The sequence below is a fragment of the Meles meles genome, chromosome 3 (assembly GCF_922984935.1).
Source record: "Meles meles chromosome 3, mMelMel3.1 paternal haplotype, whole genome shotgun sequence".
NCBI lineage: Eukaryota > Metazoa > Chordata > Mammalia > Carnivora > Mustelidae > Meles > Meles meles.
The window spans coordinates 63986197-64007655 of record NC_060068.1 but is presented as its reverse complement, the minus strand read 5'-3'; the positions used below and the strand labels follow the sequence as shown (position 1 = coordinate 64007655).

At 38.1% G+C, this 21459-nt stretch overlaps 1 protein-coding gene across 4 annotated transcripts in view; it reads left to right on the top strand.

Annotated features, from left to right (window-relative positions):
• Positions 1-21459, top strand: part of ARSK (arylsulfatase family member K) — a 51550-nt gene that overhangs the window by 6527 nt on the left and 23564 nt on the right. For all 4 annotated transcript variants that reach the window (XR_006817682.1, XR_006817683.1, XM_045999314.1 and 1 more), the window contains exons 3-4: positions 2667-2826; positions 20341-20623. Coding sequence is in view for 2 of the 4 variants with exons in the window: in XM_045999314.1 (XP_045855270.1) it covers positions 2667-2826; positions 20341-20623 (443 nt within the window). In the remaining 2 variants the exon portion in view is untranslated. The remainder of the gene's footprint in view (positions 1-2666; positions 2827-20340; positions 20624-21459) is intronic.

The following is a 21459-nucleotide window of genomic DNA, read 5'->3' as shown; positions in this document are numbered from 1 at the left end:
TTCTTTCCCAAGAATGCTTTGGCTATTTGGGGTCTTATATGGTTCCATACAAATTTTAGGATTGTTTGTTCTGTTTCAGAGAAGAATGCCATTGGAATCTTGATAAGGATTGCATTGAATTTGTAGGCTGCTTTAAGTGGTATGGACATTTTAACAATTTCAATTCTTCTTATCCATGAGCACAGAGTATCTTTCCATTTATTTGTGTATTCTTCAGTTTCTCTCACCAGTGTCTTATAATATAGGGATCTTTCCCCTCCTTGGTTAAATTTTTTTCTAGATAATTTATTCCTTTTTGATGAAATCATAAATGGGATTCTATTATTAATTTCTCAGATAGTTGTTCTTAGTATACAGAAATGCAACTGGTTTTTGTATATTGATTTTATATCCTACAACTTTACTAAGTAAATGTTGACTAGTTCCAACAGTTTCTTGGTGGAATCTCTAGGGTTTTCTTTACATCTCATCTAAAAATAGAGACAGTTTTACTTCTTTCTATTTTGGATGCCTTTTATTTCTTCTTGCCTAACCACTCTATATATAGGATGTCTACTATTGTGTTGAGTAAGAAGAGTGGGCCTTCTGGTCTTGTTCCTGATCTTAGAGGAAGAGCTTTCAGCTTTTCACCCCTGAATGTAATGTCAGCTGTGGCTTGTCATATATGACTTTTATTATGTTGAGTTACCTTCCTTCTATATCCGGTTTGTTGAGAGTTTTTATCATGAACGGATATTCAATTTTGTCAAATGCTTTCTCTGCATCTATTGAGATGAGAAGATGGTTTTTAATCCCTCATTTGTTAATGTGGTATATCATGTTGATTGATTTGCAGATGTTGAATCTTTGCATCCCTGGAATAAGTCCCAATTGATCATGATGTATGACCCTTTTATATTGTTTAAATCAGTTTGCTAATATTTGTTGACAATTTTACACTATGTTCATCAAGAATATTGGTCTGTCATTTTCTTCTTTTGGGTGTCCTCTTCTGGTTTTGGTATCAGGGTAATGTCTTTCTAAAATAAGTTTGGAAGTATTTCCTCCTCTTCTTTTTTTTAGAAGACTTTGGAGAGAGGGATTGGTATTAATTATTCTATAAATATTTGGTAGAATTTACCAGGAAAGCTTTCTGGTCCTAGACTTATTCTTTCTCAGGAGGTATTTGATTACTGATTCAGTCTCCTTACTCCTAATTGGTTTGTTGGATTTTCTATGTCTTCATGATTCAGTCTTGGTAGGTTGTATAGTTCTAGGAACATATCCATTACGAGGTCTTCTATTTTGTTGGCATATAATTATTCATGGAAGTCTTATAAGTCTTTGTATTTCTGTGTTGTCAGTTGTAACTTCTCTTTCATTTCTGATTTTTGAATCATTTCTTTTCTAGGCAAGTCTAGCTAAATGTTTGTCTTTTTTATCTTTTTAAAAAAAATAGCTCTTAATTTTATTGATCTTTACTATGTTCTTTCTTAGTCTCTATTTATTTTCACTCTAATCTTTGTTATTTCCTTTCTTCTATTAACTTTGGGCTTAGTTTGTTCATTTTCTAGTTCTTAAAGATGAAAAGTTAGGTTGTTTATTTGAGCTCTTTTTTCTTAATGTAGGCATTTAACTCTATGAACTTAGCCCTTAAAATTGCTTTTTCTGCATACTATTAGTTTTAGTATGTTAAACTTCCATTTTCATTTGTCTCAAGATATTTTTTTATTTCTCTTTTGACTTCTGCTTTGACCCACTGGTGTTCAGTGCCGTGTTGTTTAATCTCCACATATTTGTGAATTTTCCAGTTTTCTCAAAATGATCTCAAAATGACTTCTAGTTTCATGCCTTTGTAGTCAGAAAAAATGCCTAATATTTCAACTTCTTAAATTAATTATGACTTATTTTGTGGCCTAACATATGATCTGTCCTAGTGAATGTTCTGTGCGCATTTAAGAGGAGTATGTATTCTGTTGCTTTTAGACAGAATGTTCTGTAAATGTCTTTTAAGTCCATCTGGTCCAGGATGTAGTTTTTAAGTCCATTGTTACATTAATTGATTTTCTGTCTGGATGATCTATCCATTGTTGAATCTGGGGTATTGAAGTCCCCTACTATTATAGTATTGCTGCCTATTTCCCCCTTTGGGTCTGTTAATACATGAAGAAAGATTTATTGGATACAATCATACTTGTAGAAAATGATAGCAAAGGTGTAGTACACTTTTTTGTAGGTGTAGTAAATTTTTTGTGGAAAGCTGGTATAAGGACAACATCCTTAAGGATGTTGGAAAGGGATCTGTATTTCACTTGACTGGCCTGGAAAATAAATAAATACTTAGTGATTATTTTATGAAATATTATTTTTATGAAAAATTATTTTTATGAAAGCAGACTCCAGAGTCCGACAGGCTTTAGACATAATTCCAGCTGTATTTACCTTAAACAACTTAACCTCTAAGCTTTGAGGACTCACCTGTAAAATGGAAATAGTAACTCCTTGCGAGTTTTCCCCTTGATAACACGGGTAACAGAAATGTTAGGTAAAGCTCCTAATGCAGGTTTTGTCTTACTCCAGGGCATGAGCTCCAAACTAGTAGACTCTTTCTCTTGCTGTAATTGTCTTCATAGTTAAAACAAATCGATATGCTTTATGCTAATCCCAGTTTCTCCTCTCACCCTTAGCAATATGGAGTGGCCTCTTCACTCACTTAACAGAATCCTGGAATAACTTTAAGGGCCTAGATCCAAATTATACAACATGGATGGATATCATGGAGAAGCATGGCTACCGAACACAAAAATTTGGAAAACTGGACTACACTTCGGGACATCACTCCATTAGGTAAAAAAGTAGAACAAAATAATGCTAACATGCTACCCTCTGCTTCAGCACATACATGTACTCTTTTTTGACTTTTGTCATTTCTCCGCAAAGGTGAAAGTAAAGCTCTTAATCCCTCAATTGTGTTAATTTGGCTAAAACTTCACATTTCTTTAATCTTCTTAAAAGATTAAAATTGCTAATATGCTGGTAATTTTTGTTTTTCTTAAACATTAAAGGTGTATAAAATTGTTTACTTCAAAATTTATTTTGAGTTTTGTTATGCAATGTCTACTACATACTGAAGACAGTTTATAATCTTTTTTAAAGACCATAATCTTGATGCTTGCTTTTGTCAGTTATCTCCTTTCAGTCTAATATAACATATTTTTTTTTCATTTTACTAAGTCCTCAAACCAGGCAGCCAAGCATAGTGGTTATGAGCAGAGATCTAGAATCAGAATGCCTACTTGAGAATCTTAGTTTCTCTATTTACTACTGACCTCTAATTTCTTTGCTGTAAGGATTAAATGGAATGAGATCTGCAGGAAGAAAAGCTAACGCACAGCATGTCTGGGACAGCTGTCCATAGAAAGGCCTGCTTTCAAGATTGGTCTTGCGGTTTTATCTAATGACTTGAATATCAGGAATATTTTCCATCTATTCCCTGATAAAAGTGACTTACTCTCTACCTAGAATGTACAATGTGGTTTATGCTGAAACACCTGCTTTCCTTCTGAGAGTCTGGGATTTTCGTATGTGGTAAGCAGAGGGTATCTACATGATCAGCTGCCACTAACAACTTGGGTACTGCTTCCCTAATCAATTCTTACACGTGTATTGTCATGTTTGGTGTTGGATGAATTAAGTATGCCCTTTATGACTCCACTTGGAAACCTGAAAATGGTTTGCTCTGGACTTACCCTAAATATTGTTCCCTTTGCTGATTTTGCTTTGCGTCCTTTCACTATAATCATAGCCATGTGTACAACCAAATGCCGAGTTTCATGAGTTCTTCTAGTGAACTTGGGTATGCTCTTGGAGTCTCCCAACACTCATGCCTCTTGGCACAAATATGTATTAAAGCCTTAGAACAGAACCCCTTGCCTAACAGGTGCTAATTGAGGGCTATGGTCGTGGTAGTAGTGATAATGATGATGCTAATGATTATGGTAAGAACCCGAAAAATAAATTCAGTCAAAATAATGGTGAATGTAGTGAGAAGGATAGTGTTCCCCAGAACTTCATGTCAACCTGGAACTACAAATGTGACCTTATTTGGAAACAGATCCTTCTTACAGATGCAATTAGTTAAGGGTTCAAGATGAAGCCATCCTGAATTTAAAGTGAGTCCTAAATCCAATGACTGTTGGTCTCATTAGAAAAGAAAAGGGCATATGCACACAAAGAAGGCAGGGTGAAGACAGAAGCAGAGATTAGAGTGATCACAGGTACAAACCAAAGAATGTCAGAAGCCAGGAAAATGGAAGAATTCTTCCTGAGAGCCTTCCGAGGGAGCATGGCCCAGCCAATAGCTTGATTTCTGATTTCTAGCCTCTAGAACCATCAGAGAATAAATTTCTGTTGTTTTAAGCCTTCCTGTTTGCAATAATTTATTACTGCAGCCCTAGAAAGCTAATGGAATGTGTTTTGGGTGAACAGATACTAAAATAATCTAGAGTAATATGAGTATTAGTCTTGCTCTTCTCGATAATGTTAAATTTCTTTCCTCTTCTGTCTTCTAAAATCTAAAAGATACCAATCCTGCAAACCCAGAAGGGACCTTCACATCTCTTCCCCATCTCTGCCTTCTATTCCATCCCCAGATGTTGTCACTTCTACTTCTAAAATCTCTCTCCAGTTTATTCACTTACCAATCTCCACCAACGCCTCTCCTTCCCAGGGTACTGAAGTGGCCCTCTAACTTGTCTTCTGTCTGATCCACTTTCTAGAGGCAGACAGAGTGATCTTCATAAAATAGTCATCTGATCAAGTGCCTGACCTGCTTAAAATCTGTCAGTGGTTTTTTTCCTCTGTAGGTAGACTAAAATCCCAAACCCACAACATGGTTTTATAAGACCCTACATTTTCTAGTCCCTGCATACCCTCTGTCTCCTGTCACAGCACTCTCTCTCCCCCTCAGGATGCATTTGCTCTTTCATTTCTGTCACATGCTTTTCACTAGCTCTGGACCAATGCACAAACTAGTCTTGTGCAAAAAGCTCTTCCCTCATTCTATCCAGTAGCGCAGAAGAAGAAAAGGGTGGAAGCAGAAGTAAACGTGGTAGAAGGAGCAGAGGCTTTGAGTCCATCAGAACTGTTAAATGTCCAGCTTTCCTTCTTACCATCCTTGTGACCTTGGGCAAGCTACCTGACTTCTGTAAGTGTCAGCGTCCTTCTTATCTGAAAACTGGAATTGATAATACCCACCTGGGGGTGCCTGGCTGACTTGGTCAGTTGAGCATGCGACCCTTGATCTCAGGGTTGTGTCTGAGCCCCATGTTGGGTATAGAGATTACTGAAAATTTTAAAAAACCTTAAAAAAATAATACCCATATCATTGGATGATTAGGAGGAGGTTTTTTTTTAAATTTATTTTTATTTTATTTATTTGACAGAGGGAGAGATCACAAGTAGGCAGAGAGGCAGGCAGAGAGAGAGGAGGAAGCAGGCTCCCTGCGGAGCAGGGAGCCCGATGCGGGGCTCGATCCCAGGACCCTGAGATCATGACCTGAGCCGATGGCAGCGGCTTAATCCACTGAGCCACCCAGGTGCCCCGATTAGGAGGAGTTCTAAATGAGTTAATCTAAGAGATCATGTAAAAAGATTAAATGAAATAATATGAGGTACTTACCAATGCCTGGCACAGAATAAACATTGTCAAGGGGAAAAATTATTATTATAAAAATGGCTTAATCAGAATTATAGTTTAGTATTTATATAACCCATTCATTTTCTTTTTTGCTGGGGGGGAGGGAAGGACAGAGGGAAAGGGAGAGAGAGAATCTTAAGCAGACTCCACCCCACCCCCCAGCAGGGAGCATGCTGCAGGGCTCAATGTCGCAACCCTGAGATCATTACCTGAGGAGAAATCAAGAGTTGGACATTTAACCGACTGAGCCACCCAGTGCCCAAAACGCTTTACTTTCCCAGAGTGTGTTGCAAGTCCTAATTATTTCATGCAGTTTCACAAATTTCTCTTTAAAATTCTTCTACTTTTTAGAAAGTAGTTTAATTCAAAGTAAAATATAACTATTCTTATTATCCTATCCTATACTATTACCCTATTTCATGCTATTATCCTAGTATTTACTCAGTTTCTTCAGCCAATCCAGTAATAAAAAGAATCTAAGGTCAAACAGCTTATACTCCCTGTAATTATCATTCTGTGTATGCCATGGTTAAAATCTGGTCTGAATTTTATTCCTCCGGAATAAGGAATAAGGACTCTTTTTCATTATTTTATTCCCGTTGCCAATATTATGCCAGTGCAGTGTAGGCACCGAATTAAATACCTGATCGAATGGTATAGGAAGTTACATTCATCTAGCTATAGCTTATTGGTGATAAACATTGATGTTCTATTTAACCTATGGTTTAAAATCGGTAAAAGGAAAAAAAGCCCCTTAAATGTTGACATTTGGGACACTGAAGATGATTTTTGGTGTAGTAATTGCTTATAGATCATTTTCCCATCTCCCCAGAGCTGAGGAAATTGAAATAAGCCCTCAAGACTGTTTGTATTAGTGCTGTATGTACCCACACAGTCATTTAGCAGACAAATAGGTCACGTTTGCTATTAATAGCATACCTGCAAAGGTTATACGAATTATGGCACATTATCTTTTAGTTTTTCTGTGCAATTTGAAAAATGGGTCTCAAACTTAATAGAGGTACTCAGTATTCTGATAGACTGACTCTCAAAATCAGAAGCTATCTTTACAACTCTTTCTGCTATCTTTTCCACTGAGATTGGCTGTTTTCTGAACCTGCTTGGCTTTTCAGCCAGAATTACAAGTTTCTTTACTTTATTACAATAATACTCCACCTGTCTAATTTTTTAAGCCTCAAGTGATACTTTCTCCTTGTATCAGTTTAAGAACACGGGTCCAGCTATGTTTCCATTCTTTGTATAATATACTACACTTTACTAGGATCATTAAGGGCTACACACTTGTTTCTTCCAGACAACTGTTAAACAGGTAGTGGTGGTAGTATTTATTACCATTCTATTTACCAAATGGAAGTCTTTGGGCAAGTTATGTATCTCTTAAACTCTTAAACCACCACCCCCCACCTTGTAGGTTTTGTGGTTTTTTTTAAAGATTTTATTTATTTATTTGACAGACAGAGATCACAAGTAGGTAGAGAGGCAGGCAGAGAGAGAAAAGGAAGCAGGCTCCCTGCTGAGCAGAGAGCCCGATGTGGGGCTCGATCCCAGGACCCTGGGACCATGACCTGAGCCGAAGGCAGAGGCTTTAACCCACTGAGCCACCCAGGCGCCCCCACCTTGTAGGTTTTAGAATAGGTTTGATTAGGTTCAAACTTGCTGTATTATATTAGCAGCTGAAAGGAAACATTTGTATTTAATCCACAGGGTGTTCTGGTAATTTTTACTATCAAATAAAACTGTTTTGCCTGTATGTTCACAATATGGAAAACAGTGGTTCTCAACCAAGGGCACTTTTGGTACAACCCCCTGCCCCTCAAAGACGTCTGACAAGGACTTGGGGGGGAATGCTGCTGACTTCCAGAGGGTGGAGGCCAAGCTGCTGCTAAACAGTCTGCAATGCACAGAACAGCCGCCCGCCACCACCCCTCCTCCCCCCACCATCTGCCTCTACCCTGCAGCAAAGACTTATCAAGCCTAAAACGTCAACAGTGCAGACTGAGGAAACGTGATCTAAAGCTAAATATTCTAAGTATTTCTAAATCAACAAAACCAAAGAGCATGTTAATCTGGAAGTGTGTGGAATTAGGAGGTTTTTTTATATAGACATTTAAAAAACTAGATTTCTAAGATCAGCACAATTTAATAAAGTAATTCAGTATTAAATAATATTCCTTAAAATACTAAGACTGAAAATGATCCTTATTTAAGTTACAAAAGTATAGTCCAGTGTATTTTATTCAGCCAATACTTAATGGAGCCAGCTACTACGTACCAGACACTATTTTTAAATGATGAGAATAGACAAGTGATCAAAACACAAAAATCTCTAAACTCAGGGAACTTATATTCTAATGGCATCAGAAGCCAATATAAACTGCTGTCTTCTCTTTCCTAGCTAAAAGTTTAAAACCTCAAATCAAACCCTCTGTCATCCTACTTCCACTGAAATTTATCTGTGTTCTCAATTCATGTTTTTCTGAAGCCAAGTCACACAAGGCAGTTTTCACTCCTCTGAAACAAATAAAAATAAAGGCCTGCTTCCAAAATGAGAGAATTGCTTTGGGGAATTCCCGAGCTTGAACCTCTTGGCAAACAGCAAAGTGAAGCAAACCATGAGCTGTTTATACCACTCTTCCTGTCCCTGTCAGGCCTCCAGACTAGGAAGAAGCACAGACTTTCTCAGTAGAATCAGAGTGACTAAGAAGGAAGGGACAGAACTCAAAACAGCAACAATAGAGCCCTCTCAGTCCCTTTCAATTCTGCCGCCTAGTGGTAAGTATGTGTATATCTCATCCATATCCACTTATTTTATTATCTAAGATTATATGTACCTTTAGATTTGTTTTCTATCATAATTCCTAGATAAGTTTCTTGAGACATTAGTGGATCGCTCTGAGCCTACAATCCCATTACTATCCTTGGATTTTTTCCCCATGTAATTATTTGGATTTAATGTATTAGGGTTTAGCTGCGTATAATGAAGTTTATATCTCCTGCTTTGGCCAGTGTTAGCCATTTGTGGAAACTGATTTCATTGTATTTGAGAAGAGTCTGAAGCTATCTAATAATAATATGGAGATTTAACTTTTCAATTTAACATTAGCATTAGTCAGATATGACCTAGCTGAAGAGACTTACGGTTTTAAAAAGGAGGTTTAAAAAAGATAAGTCTAGTTATCTGAACTATGGTACAGGGCAAAATATGTTGCATTCTGTTTATAGGAGGAAATGATCACATCCGGATGTTTTTTTCCAGAGGATGGCAGTAAAGGCTGTAGAGTGCTGTACTTAATTTATTCTAAGGTGGCACTTCTTGCTTTTTCACAGTTTAAGATATCTCTGAAATTGCAATCCCTCTTACTGTTGAGATTACAAAATTTTATTATAGTCTAGTTGGCAGTATTTTTCTTAATTTTATAATTAAGAATCACGTTCTTAATTTTTCTTTTTTTTTTTTTTTAAGATTTTTATTTATTTATTTGTCAGAGAGAGAGAGAGAGAGAGAGAGCACAGGCAGACAGAGTGGCAGGCAGAGACAGACAGAGAAGCAGGCTCCCTGTGGAGTACGGAGCCCGATGTGGGACTCGATCCCAGGACGCTGGGATCATGACCTGAGCCGAAGGCAGCCGCTTAACCAACTGAGCCACCCAGGCGTCCCTTAATTTTTCTTAATAATAATATATAATTTTAGATTTAATGAGCTTTCATAGAAGTAGAATATTACTAGGCTAAAATGGACAGGAAGGGGAAACTTCAGAACAAAGTCATCCAAGGAGGAAAGTACAAACCTTTTGGAGAAAGAACATTGGATAAACCAGAATTCTTGTAGGGAAGCAATGAAAAGTAAAATTTTCATATGTGAAAAGGACTTCAGTAATACGTTCAGGCAGCTGGCAAAAAATACCCCTGCATGATTCATCTGGTAAGCTGAATTTGAGAATCTCCACAAAGTTTCTATTCTGTTAAAAAAAAAAAAATAGCAGTAACAACTTTGGAATGGTTCTGTTTTATTCTTTTCATCCTTGAACAGATTTTTTCCTCTCTGGTCAAGTCCCATAATTATTTTACATGAACTGTTTGAGTTCATGTAATTTCTTTTTTTTTTTTTTTAAGATTTTATTTATTTAAGATTTTATTTATTTGTCAGAGAGAGAGACAGAACACAAGCAGGGGGAGCAGCTGGTGGAGGGAGAAGCAGGCTCCCCAATGAACAGGGAGCCCAACATGGGGCTCGATCCCAGTGTCCTGGGATCATGACCTGAGCCACCTGGGCCCAGGTGTTTAACCAGCTGAGCCACCTGGGCGTCCTTCATTCATGTAATTTTATGATTGATCTAATTTGTCATCCGTTCAGAGTTTTATGATTGATCTAATTTGTCATCCGTTCAGAGTTTTCCTGTGTTCTTTTAAGTATTTCCATCCTTCCAGGTGGCTCTTTTTTGTTTGTTTGTTTTTAAAGATTTTATTTATTTATTTGACAGATAGAGATCACAAGTAGGCAGAGAGGCAGGCAGACAGAGAGGAGGAAGCAGGCTCCCTGCTGAGCAGAGAGCGGGATGTGGGGCTTGATCCCAGGACCCTGAGCTCCTGACCTGAGCCGAAGGCTGAGGCTTAACCCACTGAGCCACCCAGGCGCCCCCAGGTGGCTCTTTTATTGCCTACATTCTATTGTAGTGATCCATGAAAAATAGAGCATTTCTTTACTATTCATTTAAAATTATTATATAAAATATATTTATAATTAAAACTAATTATGAAATATTTAAAATATAAAGTATTATTTTAACATTATTTTATTAATTTATATAAGCATAGTAATAATAAATTATATCATTTAGTGAAAATTATATCACTTAGTGAAAATCCATGATATTCATCTTATTTACAAATAGCTCTATGAATTAAAAAAAAAAGATTAAGGAGCACCGGCCACTTTAATTTCACCAAAAAAAAATGGTTGGAATTAATAAAATTGATCTGTGAGAAAGCATGCATATATTCAGCATTTTAAAAATATATACTGAAAAGGAATGTTCCAACCTGAATTTGCTAGAGTTTATTCATTCCACTAAAATAGACTGTTTTTTGAGTGTCCATACATGTGAGGAAGATAGATGACAGCCTTATTAAGTTCTTTAAAAAATGGTGTGTGTATTTCCCACAACACTGAGAGAAGAATATTTAATGGAAAGGAGTATGGATTTCTTTTTTCTTTTATAGAATGTGTTAGGCGATACCAGAATTTGCGAGATCATTATTCAGAACTGTAATGTTTTCATTCAGGAGACTTCTCTGAGATACATCTAGCTGTTTAAATCCCATCAGAAGCAATAATTGTGTATGTGTAAGAGATAGAGAAAAACAGATATCCACAAGACTCTTGAAGACTGAGAGTTAATTAAGACTGCAAGTTAAGTCTAACCTCTGGATTCATCTTGAAAGAAAATGGTCATGGATCATTTGTAATGTGCCATATTTTTTCAGATGAGATTACTACTTTATTAATTAATCCTGTGCTTTCTGCAGACTCAACAATTGTGCTGCAGAATTTGGGGTATTGGCACAGAAAACCCACACAGCTATGGCATATATGCAAATTTATGCATTAATCAGTTAGTATGTGTTAGATAGGGGTTTTTTTTCATTAATACTAGGAGGATATTTTATTATTAAAAAGAATTAATCAGGGGCGCCTGGGTGGCTCAGTGGGTTAAGCCTCTGCCTTCGGCTCAGTTCATGATCTCAGGGTCCTGGGATCGAGCCCCGCATCGGGCTCTCTGCTCAGCGGGGAGCCTGCTTCCTCCTCTCTTTCTCTCTGCCTGCCTCTCTGCCTACTTGTGATCTCTGTCTGTCAAATAAATAAATAAAAATCTTAAAAAAAAAAAGAATTAATCAGACTCCTGATCGTTCGATAGTGCATTTGGCCATCAACTTATTTTCTGGCATTAAACCAAGGTAGCCCACTTATGGGCTACTGAAGTGCTATTTTGATGATCCTATCTAAAAACTGACAAGTTTTTGCATAAAATATTTCTTAGACTGTTATATAGAACAATGCTTTAATATGCATACAAATCACCTGGGCATCATGTTAAATACCCTTTCTTATTTGGTGGGTCTGGGATGGGACCCGAGATTCTGTTTCTGTATCAAGCTTCCAGATGATGCTGACGCTGTTAGTCCACAGACCACTTCCAGTAGCAAGGGTTATAAAGAACCAGGGTTCAGGCAGAGGTAGGACAGGCTTTAACCTATTGTGAATGCCTTTATCAGAAACGTGGTAATTTTGTGTCCCTTTGTCCACTCATGTGAGATTGGTGTGAAAAAGGCATACTGCATCTTGCTAATATGACAATAGTTTTGACCTCATAGACCCCCGAAAACGTCTCAGGGGCCTCCCCAAGATCCCTGGGCCACGCTTCGAGAAATGCTGGCATATAGGAAACTACACATTGTATGTTTGTGCTTATTGCAAGTAACACATCAATGTAAATAACCCAGAAAACAACCCAAAGGCTGGCAGAACAAACTCCACAACTGAATGCAGAGGAGAGGCCCACACTGAAGAGGATAGGAAAGGTAGAGATATAGTGGGGAGCTAAACCCTGCAAGTCTGGCCACTGGAGGCAGGGAGCCAGGGGCATGGAGAGGGTAAGAGACTGCAGAGAGAAACCGGATCCCCACAGCATCTGCCTCTTTGAAAATAAAAGTGGCCAAATTTAACCACTTCTTAGTACCAGCAGGCGCCTGGGTGGCTCGGTGGGTTGGGCCGCTGCCTTCGGCTCGGGTCGTGATCTCGGGGTCCTGGGATCGAGTCCCGCATCGGGCTCTCTGCTCCGCAGGGAGCCTGCTTCCCTCTCTCTCTCTCTGCCTGCCTCTCTGCCTACTTGTGATCTCCTGTCTCTCGCTGTCAAATAGATAAAAAAAAAAAAAAAAAAAAAAAATCTTTAAAGCACGGAACTTTAAACATCAGCAGGTTCCATGCTGGGATGGCCTACAGGGTAATGGGAAGCCAAGTCCCTGCCCTTAAAGAGAGAGTAAGACAAACAGCCTGAGGAGATAGAGCATAGGAGCAGCATTTAGAAAAGCACCTGGAGCATATAGGAGGGAGAGTTATTTACCAAGCTGAGTTCTTCGAGGTACTTCTCCAGGAGCAAAGGAGCTGGCAGTCACCATTTTGCTCCCCCACCTCGCAGCATAAACACACAGCCACCTGTGGAAACCGGTGTGGCATAAGCATTCACCACCTAACTTGCTTACAGCGTGCCCCTCCCCCTCCAGCTGGGCCTGCCTCAGTCCCAGCACTGTGGGTCCCCCTCCCCCAGATAACCAGTGCAAACCTTGCCAACACCATATCTCCCAACTCTGCCCTTTGCACGGCCTGGGTCCTGGTGACAGTAACTTGTCAGCTTCCATGGAGCTCACACACACCTTGTTAAAACTGCAACCCCACTGGCACACACTTTAGAGAGTAGACCAGGCAGGCCTCAGTCTCCACCATGGCTGCACATCCCCTGTGGAAGGGGACCAGCCTGCACAACTTGGCACTGCAACCCAGCTTGCTTGTGCTTTCCGAAGTGGCCCCTGCTGGCCAGATCTCTGCAGGAGCTGTAAATCCCCTGTGGAAGAGAACCGGCACCACCTTGTTCAAAGTGCGAGCCCCACCCACTACTTTTTTCTTTTTTTTTTTAAGATTATATCTATCTATTTGACAGAGATCACAGGTAGACTTCTGTCTAGGCAGGCAGGGCGGGGGGCGGGGGGGGGGGGGGGGGGCTCCCTGCTGAGCAGAGAGCCTGATGTGGGGCTTGATCCCAGGACCTTGGGATCATGACCTGAGTGGAAGGCAGAGGCTTTAACCCACTGAGCCACCCAGGCACCCTCACCCACTACTTTTAAGAGCAAGAGACCTAGCTCACTTTCCTAACACACAGAAACAGACACAGAAAGTTAGGCCAAATGAGGAGCCAGAGGAATATGCCCCAAATGAAAGAACAGGACAAAATTACAATAAGACACCTAAGTGAAACAGAGCTAAGTAATATGCCTAATAGAGAATTTAAAGTAATGATCATAAAGATACTCACTAGACTTGAGAAAAGAGTGGAGGACATCTTAAGAATAATCACGGATGGGGCGTCTGGGTGGCTCAGTGGGTTAGAGCCTCTGCTTTTGGCTCAGGTCATGGTCTCAGGGTCCTGGGATCAAGCCCTACATCGGGCTCTCTGCTCAGCAGGGAGCCTGCTTCCTCCTCTCTCTCTGCCTGCCTCTCTGCCTACTTGTGATCTCTCTCTCTGTCAAATAAATAAATAAAATCTTTAAAAAAAATAAAAAGAACAGGGATAAAAAAGAAACAATCAGAGATGAAGAACACAATATTTTAATTAAAAATATACTCAGATAGGGGCACCTGGGTGGCTCAGTGGGTTAAAGCCTCTGCCCTCAGCTCAGGTCATGATCCCAGGGTCCTGGGATGGAGCCCCGCATCGGGCTCTCTGCTCCTCGGAGAGCCTGCTTCCTCCTCTCTCTGTCTGCCTCCCTGCCTACCTGTGATCTGTCTCTCTCTCTGTCAAATAAATAAATAAAATCTTAAAAAAATATATATATACTCAGATGGAATAAATAGAAGGCTACAAGAAGCAGAAGAACAAATCAGTGACCTGGTGGACGGAGTAACGGTAAGTAATCAAGCTGAGCAGAAAGTGCAAAATGAAACAGACTTAGGGAACTCACCGACCCCATCAAGCATTATAACATTTGCGTTATAGGTATCCCAGAAAAGAAGAAAGAAAAGGGGACAGAAACTCTATTTGAAGAAATAATAGTTGAAAACTTCTCAAATCTGGGAAAGGAAATAAATTCAGATCCAGGAGGCACAGAGCTCCCCCAACTAAATCAACCCAAGGAGGTCCATACCAAGGCGCATAGTAATTAAAATGGCAAAAAGCAGTGATTAAAAAAAGGTTTTAAAAGCAGCAAGAGAAAAGAGAACAGTTACATATGAGGGAAACCCCAGAAAGCTATTAACATACGTTTTCAGAAGAAACTTTGCAGGCCAGAGGTGACTGGCATGATATATTCAAAGTACTGAAAGAAAAAAAATCTGCAGCCAAGAAGACTCTGTCCAGCAAGGCTTTCATTCAGAATAGAAGGAGAGATAAAGAGTTTCCCAGACAAATAAAAACTAAAGTAGTTCATGTCCAGTAACCCAGCCCTGCAGGAAACATTAAAGGGGACTCTGAGTGGCAAAGAGAGACCATGAGTAAGATCAAGGAAAGTAGGAAACACAAAAGTAGTAAAAATAAGTATATCCCTAAATCTCAAGGGATTCACAAATGGATGTAAAGTATGATACCTATAGACTTAAAACATGGAGAGGAGAGGAGTAAAGAATGGGTTCAGACTTAAGTGACCACTGGGGCACCTGTGTGGCTCAGTCGGTTAAGTGTCCAACTCAGTTTCAGCTCAGGTCATGATCTCAGGGTGGTGAGCTTGAACCCTGCACTGGACTGGGTGTGGAGCCTACTTAGGATTCTCTCTCTCCTTCTCTCTCTGCCCCCGCCTATTATCGCCCCCTCCCCCAGAAACGAAACAAAATAAAATTTAAGTGACCATCAACTTAAGACAGACTGCTATAAGCAGATGTTGTATACAAATCTAATAGTAACCACAAACCAAAAACCAGGAAAAGATATGCAAAAAATAGAAAGGAATCCAAGTAAATCACTAAAGAAAGCCAACTTATGGTGAGAGAAGAGAGCAAGGGAAGAAAGGAACCAAGAAGATCCACAAACACAAAAAACAAATAACAAAGTGACAATAAATACATGCCTAATTATATTTGAATATATAATCACTTTGAATGTAAATGAACTAATCAAAAGTTAGTAAATGTAATGAAATGAATGTAAATGAAAAATCAAAAGTTTTGCTCCAATCAAAAGACAGTGGGTGATGGAGTAGATAAAATAACAAGAGCCACCCAAATGCTGCTTACAAGAGACACACTTCAGACCTAAAGACACATGCAGGGATGGGTAGCTCAGACAGTTAAGTGTCTGCTTTCAGCTCAGGTCATGATCCCAGGACCCTGGGATCGAGTCCTGTATTGGGCTCCTTGCTCAGCAGGAAGCCTACTTCTTCCCCTCCCTTTGTCTTTCCTCCTGCTTGTGTTCTCTCACTCACTCTTTCTGTCTCAAATAAATGAATATTAAAAAAAAAAAAAGACATGCAGTTTGAAAGTGAGGGGATGGGGAAACATTTGTCATGCAAATGGGTGTCAAAAGAAAGCCAAGGTGGCAATATTTATATCAGACAAAATTGACTTTAAAGCAAAGACTGTAACAAGAGACCCAAAAGGATACTATATAATCATTAAGAGGACAATCCAACAAGAAGATAATAATAATTGTAAATATTTATGTACCCAACATGGGAGCACTCACATATAGAATAGTTAATAGCAAATATAAAGGAACTAATCAATAGCAATACAGTAATAACAGACTTTCACACTCCATTTATATCAGTGGGCTGATCATCTAAATGGATAATCAACAAGGAAACAGTGGTTTTGGATGACCCTGGACCAGATGGATTTAATACATATATTCAGAACATCCCATCCTAAAACATCAGAATACACTTTCTTTTCAAGTGTACAAGGAACATTCACCAGAAGAGATCACATATTAAATCAAAAAATAAATCTTGACAGTTTCAAAAAGATAGAAGTTATACCATGTATCTTTTCTGACCATAATGCAATGAAACTAGAAATCAACCATAAGAAAAAGTCTGGAAAGAGCACAAATTCATGGAGGTTAAATAACATGCTACTAAACAATGAATGGGTCAATGAAGAAATTAAAGAAGACATCAAAAAATACATGGAGACAAATGAGAATGAAAAACACAACAGTCCAAAATCTTTGTGATGCAGGAAAAGCAGTTCTAAGAAGTTTTTAGCAACACAGGCCTACCTTAAGAAGCAAGAAAAATCTCAAATAAACAACTAGACCTTACACCTAAAGGAGCTAGGGGAAAGAAGAAGAAACAAAACCCAAAACCAGCAGAAGGAAGTAACTAATAAATATTAGAGCAGAAATAAATGATACAGAAACTAAAAAAACAACAGATTAATGATACCAGGAGCAGGTTCTTTGGAAATTTCAATAAAATTGATAAACTCATCGAGAGAGGACTCAAAACAAAATCAGGGGAAAAAAAGGATGAGAAATAACAACCAACACCACAGAAATGCAAAGGATTGTAAGACAATATTATGAAAATTTATATGCCAACAAACTGGACAACCTAGAAGAAATAGGTAAATAAGAAACATATAAGCTACCAAAACCGAAACAGGAAGAAAAAGAAAATTTGAACAGACCAAACGCCAACAATGAAATTGAATTAATAACCAAAAAACTACCAAAAAACATGAGTCCAGGACCCAACAGCTTCATAGGTGAATTCTACCAAATATTTAAAGAAGAGTCAATATCTATTCTCAAACTTTAAAAAAAAAAAATAGAAGAGGAAGGAAAATTTCCAAGTTCATTCTGTGAGGCCATCATTTTCCTGATACCAAAACCACATAAGGATACAACAACAACAAAAAAGAACTACAGGCCAATATCTGTGATGAACATAGATGCAAAAATCCTCAAGAAAATATTAGCAAACCAAATCCAACAATACATTAAGAAAAATCATTCACCATGATCAAATGAGATTTATTCCTGGGATACAAGGGTGGTTCAGTATAAACAGATCAATCAATGTGATACAGTACATCAATAAGAGAAAGGATAAAATCATATCATTTCAATAGATGCAGAAAAAAGCATTTGACAAAGTACGACATCCATTCATAATGGGAAAAAAAAAACCCTCAACGTACCTCAACATAATAAATGCCTTATATGAAAAACCCACAGTGAACATCATACTCATTGGTGAAAAATTGAGAGCTTTTCCTCTATGGTCAATTAACAGGCAGGAATGTCCACTCTCACCACTGTTATTTAAAACATAGTACTGGACGTTCTAGCCACAACAATCAAATAATAAATCTTTTTTTTTTAAATATTTATTTACTTGACAGAAAGAGATCACAAGTAGGCAGAGAGACAGGCAGAGAGAGAGAGGGAAGCAGGCCCCCTGCTGAGCAGAGAGCCCGATGCGGGACTCGATCCCAGGACCCTGAGATCATGACCTGAGCCGAAGGCAGCGGCTTAACCCACTGAGCCACCCAGGCGCCCAACAATCAAATAATAAAAAGGAATAAAAGGCATCCAAATTGGTAAGGAAGAAGTAAAACTTTCACTCTGCAGATGACATGATACTATATATAGAAAATCCTAAAGACTCCACTAAAAAGCTGCTAGCACTGATAAATGAATTCAGTAAAGTCACAGGATACAAAATCCATTGCATTTCTGTACATTAATAATGAAACAGAAGAGAAATGAAGAAAACAATCCCATTTACAATTGCACCAAAAATAATAAAACAGGAATAAACCTAACCAAAGAGGTTAAAGACCTGTACTCTGAAAACTATAAAACACTGATGAAAGAAATCAAAGATGACACAAAGAAATGGAAGGACATTTGATGCTCATGGATTAGAAGAACATACATTGTTAAACATTCATAGTACCCAAAGCAATCTACAGATTTAATGAAATCCCTATCAAAATACTAACAGGATTTTTCGTAATACCAAAAATTTGCATGGAACCATAAAAGGCCTTGAATAGCCAAAGCAATCTTGAAAAAGAAAAACAAAATTGGAGGTATAACAATTCAAGTTATAACAAAAACTATACAATAGTATAAAAAACTATAACTATCAAAAACCTATAATACAAAACTATATATAAAACTATAATAATCAAAACAACATGATACTGGCATAAAAACAGACACATAGATTAACAGAACAGAATAGAGAGCCCAGAAATAAACCCACAATTATATGGTCAATTAACCTTCAACAGAGGAGGCAAGAATATGAAATGGGAAAAAGACAATGTCTTCAACTAATGGTGTTGGGAAAACTGGACAGCTACCTACAAAAGAATGAACCTGAATCACTTTCATACACCATACACAAAAATAAAAAATAAACCCAAAATGGGTTAAAGACCTAAATGTGAGACTGAGACCATAAAAATCCTAGAAGAGAGCTGAGGCAGTAATAGCTCTGACATTGACCATAAGCACGTCTTTCTAGATACATCTGAGACAAGAGAAACAAGAGCAAAAATAAACTATTGGGACTGCATCAAAGTAAAAAGCTTCTGCACAGCAAAGGTAACAACCATCAAAACTAACCTACTGAATGGGAGAAGACATCTGCAAATGACATATCCAATAAAAAGTTAAGTGTACAAAATCTATAAGACCAAAACCCAAATAATCCAATTAAGAACAGGAGGAAGACATGAACAGATATTTCTCCAAAGAAGACATCCCAATGCCAACAGATATATGAAAAGATGCTCACTATCACTCATCATCAGGAAAAGGCAAACCGAAACCACAATGAGCTATCACCTCACACCAGCCAGAATGGCTAACATCAGAAGAAACAAGCATTGATGAAGATGTGGAGAAACAGCTGCCCTTGGTGCACTGCTGATAGGAATGCAAGCCGGTGCAGCCAATGTGGAAGACAGTATGGAGGTTCCTCTAAAAGTTAAAAATAGAACTCCTCTACAATCCAGTAATCAAACTACTGGGGATTTATCCAAAAAATACAAAAACACTAATTCAAAGGGATACATGCACCCATTTGTTTATTATAGCAATATATGTAATAGCGAAATTATGGAAGCAACCTAAGTGTCCATCGATAGATGAATGGATAAAGGACATGTCACACACACACACACACACACACACACACACACACGAATATTATTCAGCCATAGAAAGGAACAAAGTCTCACCATTTGCAACAACATGGAAGGAGCTAGAGAGAAAAACAAGCCAGTCAGAGAAAGACAAAGGCATATGATTTCACTCATATGTATAATTTAAGAAAAAAACAAAGGGGGAAAAAAAGAGACAAACCAAAAAACAGAATCTTAACTACAGAGAATAAACTGATGGTTGTCAGAGAGGAGGGGGTGGGGGGTTGAGTGAGACAAGAGTACACTTATCTTGATGAGCACTGAGTAATATATGGAATTGTTGAATCACTCTATTGTACACCTGAAACAAATGTAACATTTTATATTAACTATACTGGAATAAAAATAAAAACCTCTCTTCCTTCTGACAGAAAAAAAGACACATCGGTAGAAAATTTAGGAGAAATACCAGGAACTTGAACTATTTTTTATATTATTAAATGTGTTGTTATAAGAAAAAGTAACCCTTCTAAATAATCTATCTTAGTTTTAAAGAACACATAGATGAATATTTGATTCTCATCATTTTTTCCCTGGATTTTGTGTTTGCAAGTTTCAGTAACTCTCTTAATGAGATCTAGTGTAGTGAACCTGAATATTTACATGACTGAGTCCAAAAACTGTTTTCCGTATTGCTTTCTTATATTTATGCTTAGTCAGTTTTTTTTTCTTATCTTTTTTAGTACCTTATAATACACCTGTCTTTTTGCCTCCTCAGCAACCGTGTTGAAGCATGGACAAGAGATGTTGCTTTCTTACTCAGACAAGAAGGCAGACCTATGGTTAATCTTATCCCTAAAAAGACTAAAGTAAGAGTAATGGAAGGGGACTGGAAGAATACAGACAGAGCAGTAAACTGGTTGAGAAAGGAAGCAAATAATTACACTCAACCATTTGTTCTCTACTTGGGATTAAATTTACCACATCCATATCCTTCCCCATCTTCAGGAGAAAATTTTGGATCTTCAACATTTCACACATCTCTTTATTGGCTTAAAAAGGTAAGTACACTATGGTGTGCTCAAAAGCACAAGTTAACATTATAAACTGTTATGTTATTGGTACTTGGCCACTGCTTCTTTGATCACTTTTAAAGACAAATTTGAAAATTCTGTAGCTTAGTAAATCAAATATGTCCAATAACTGGTTGACAAAAAACAAAGGGGCAATTTTACAGAGATAAAATAAGTATTAAGAATCAGTAATCTGGCGGGGGTGGGAGGTTGGGGGAACCAGGTGGTGGGTAATGGGGAGGGCACGTTTTGCATGGAGCACTGGCTGTTGTGCAAAAACAATGAATACTGTTACGCTGAAAAAAATAAATTAAAAAAAAAAAGAATCCGTAATCTGATGGGTATTAAGGAGGGCACAGATTGCATGGAGCAAACAATGAATCATGGAACACCACATCAAAAACTAATGATATACTGTACGGTGACTAACATAACATAATAAAACATTTTAAAAAAAAAAAGAAGCAGTAAAGACAGGATCCAAAAAAAAAAAAAAAAAAAGAGCCTCAGTAATCTACTTCTGAGTTGAACTCATTTGTATATAATGTGTCTATAAAAAAAGAAACTGGGGCGCCTGGATGGCTCAGTAGGTTGAGTGTCCAACCCTTGGTTTCAGCTCAAGTTATGTTCCCAAGGTCCTGGGATTGAGCCTCGGGTCAGGCTCTTTGCTCAGTGCAGAGTCTGCTCAGGATTTTTCTCTCTCTCTCTCCCTTTGCCCTGTGCCCCAGCTTGTGAGCTCTCAAATAAATAAAATTTTGAAAAAAGAAAAAAGAAAAGAAACTAAAAGGCATTCTTTTAAGAGTGCCGGCAGTCTTCACTTGGCA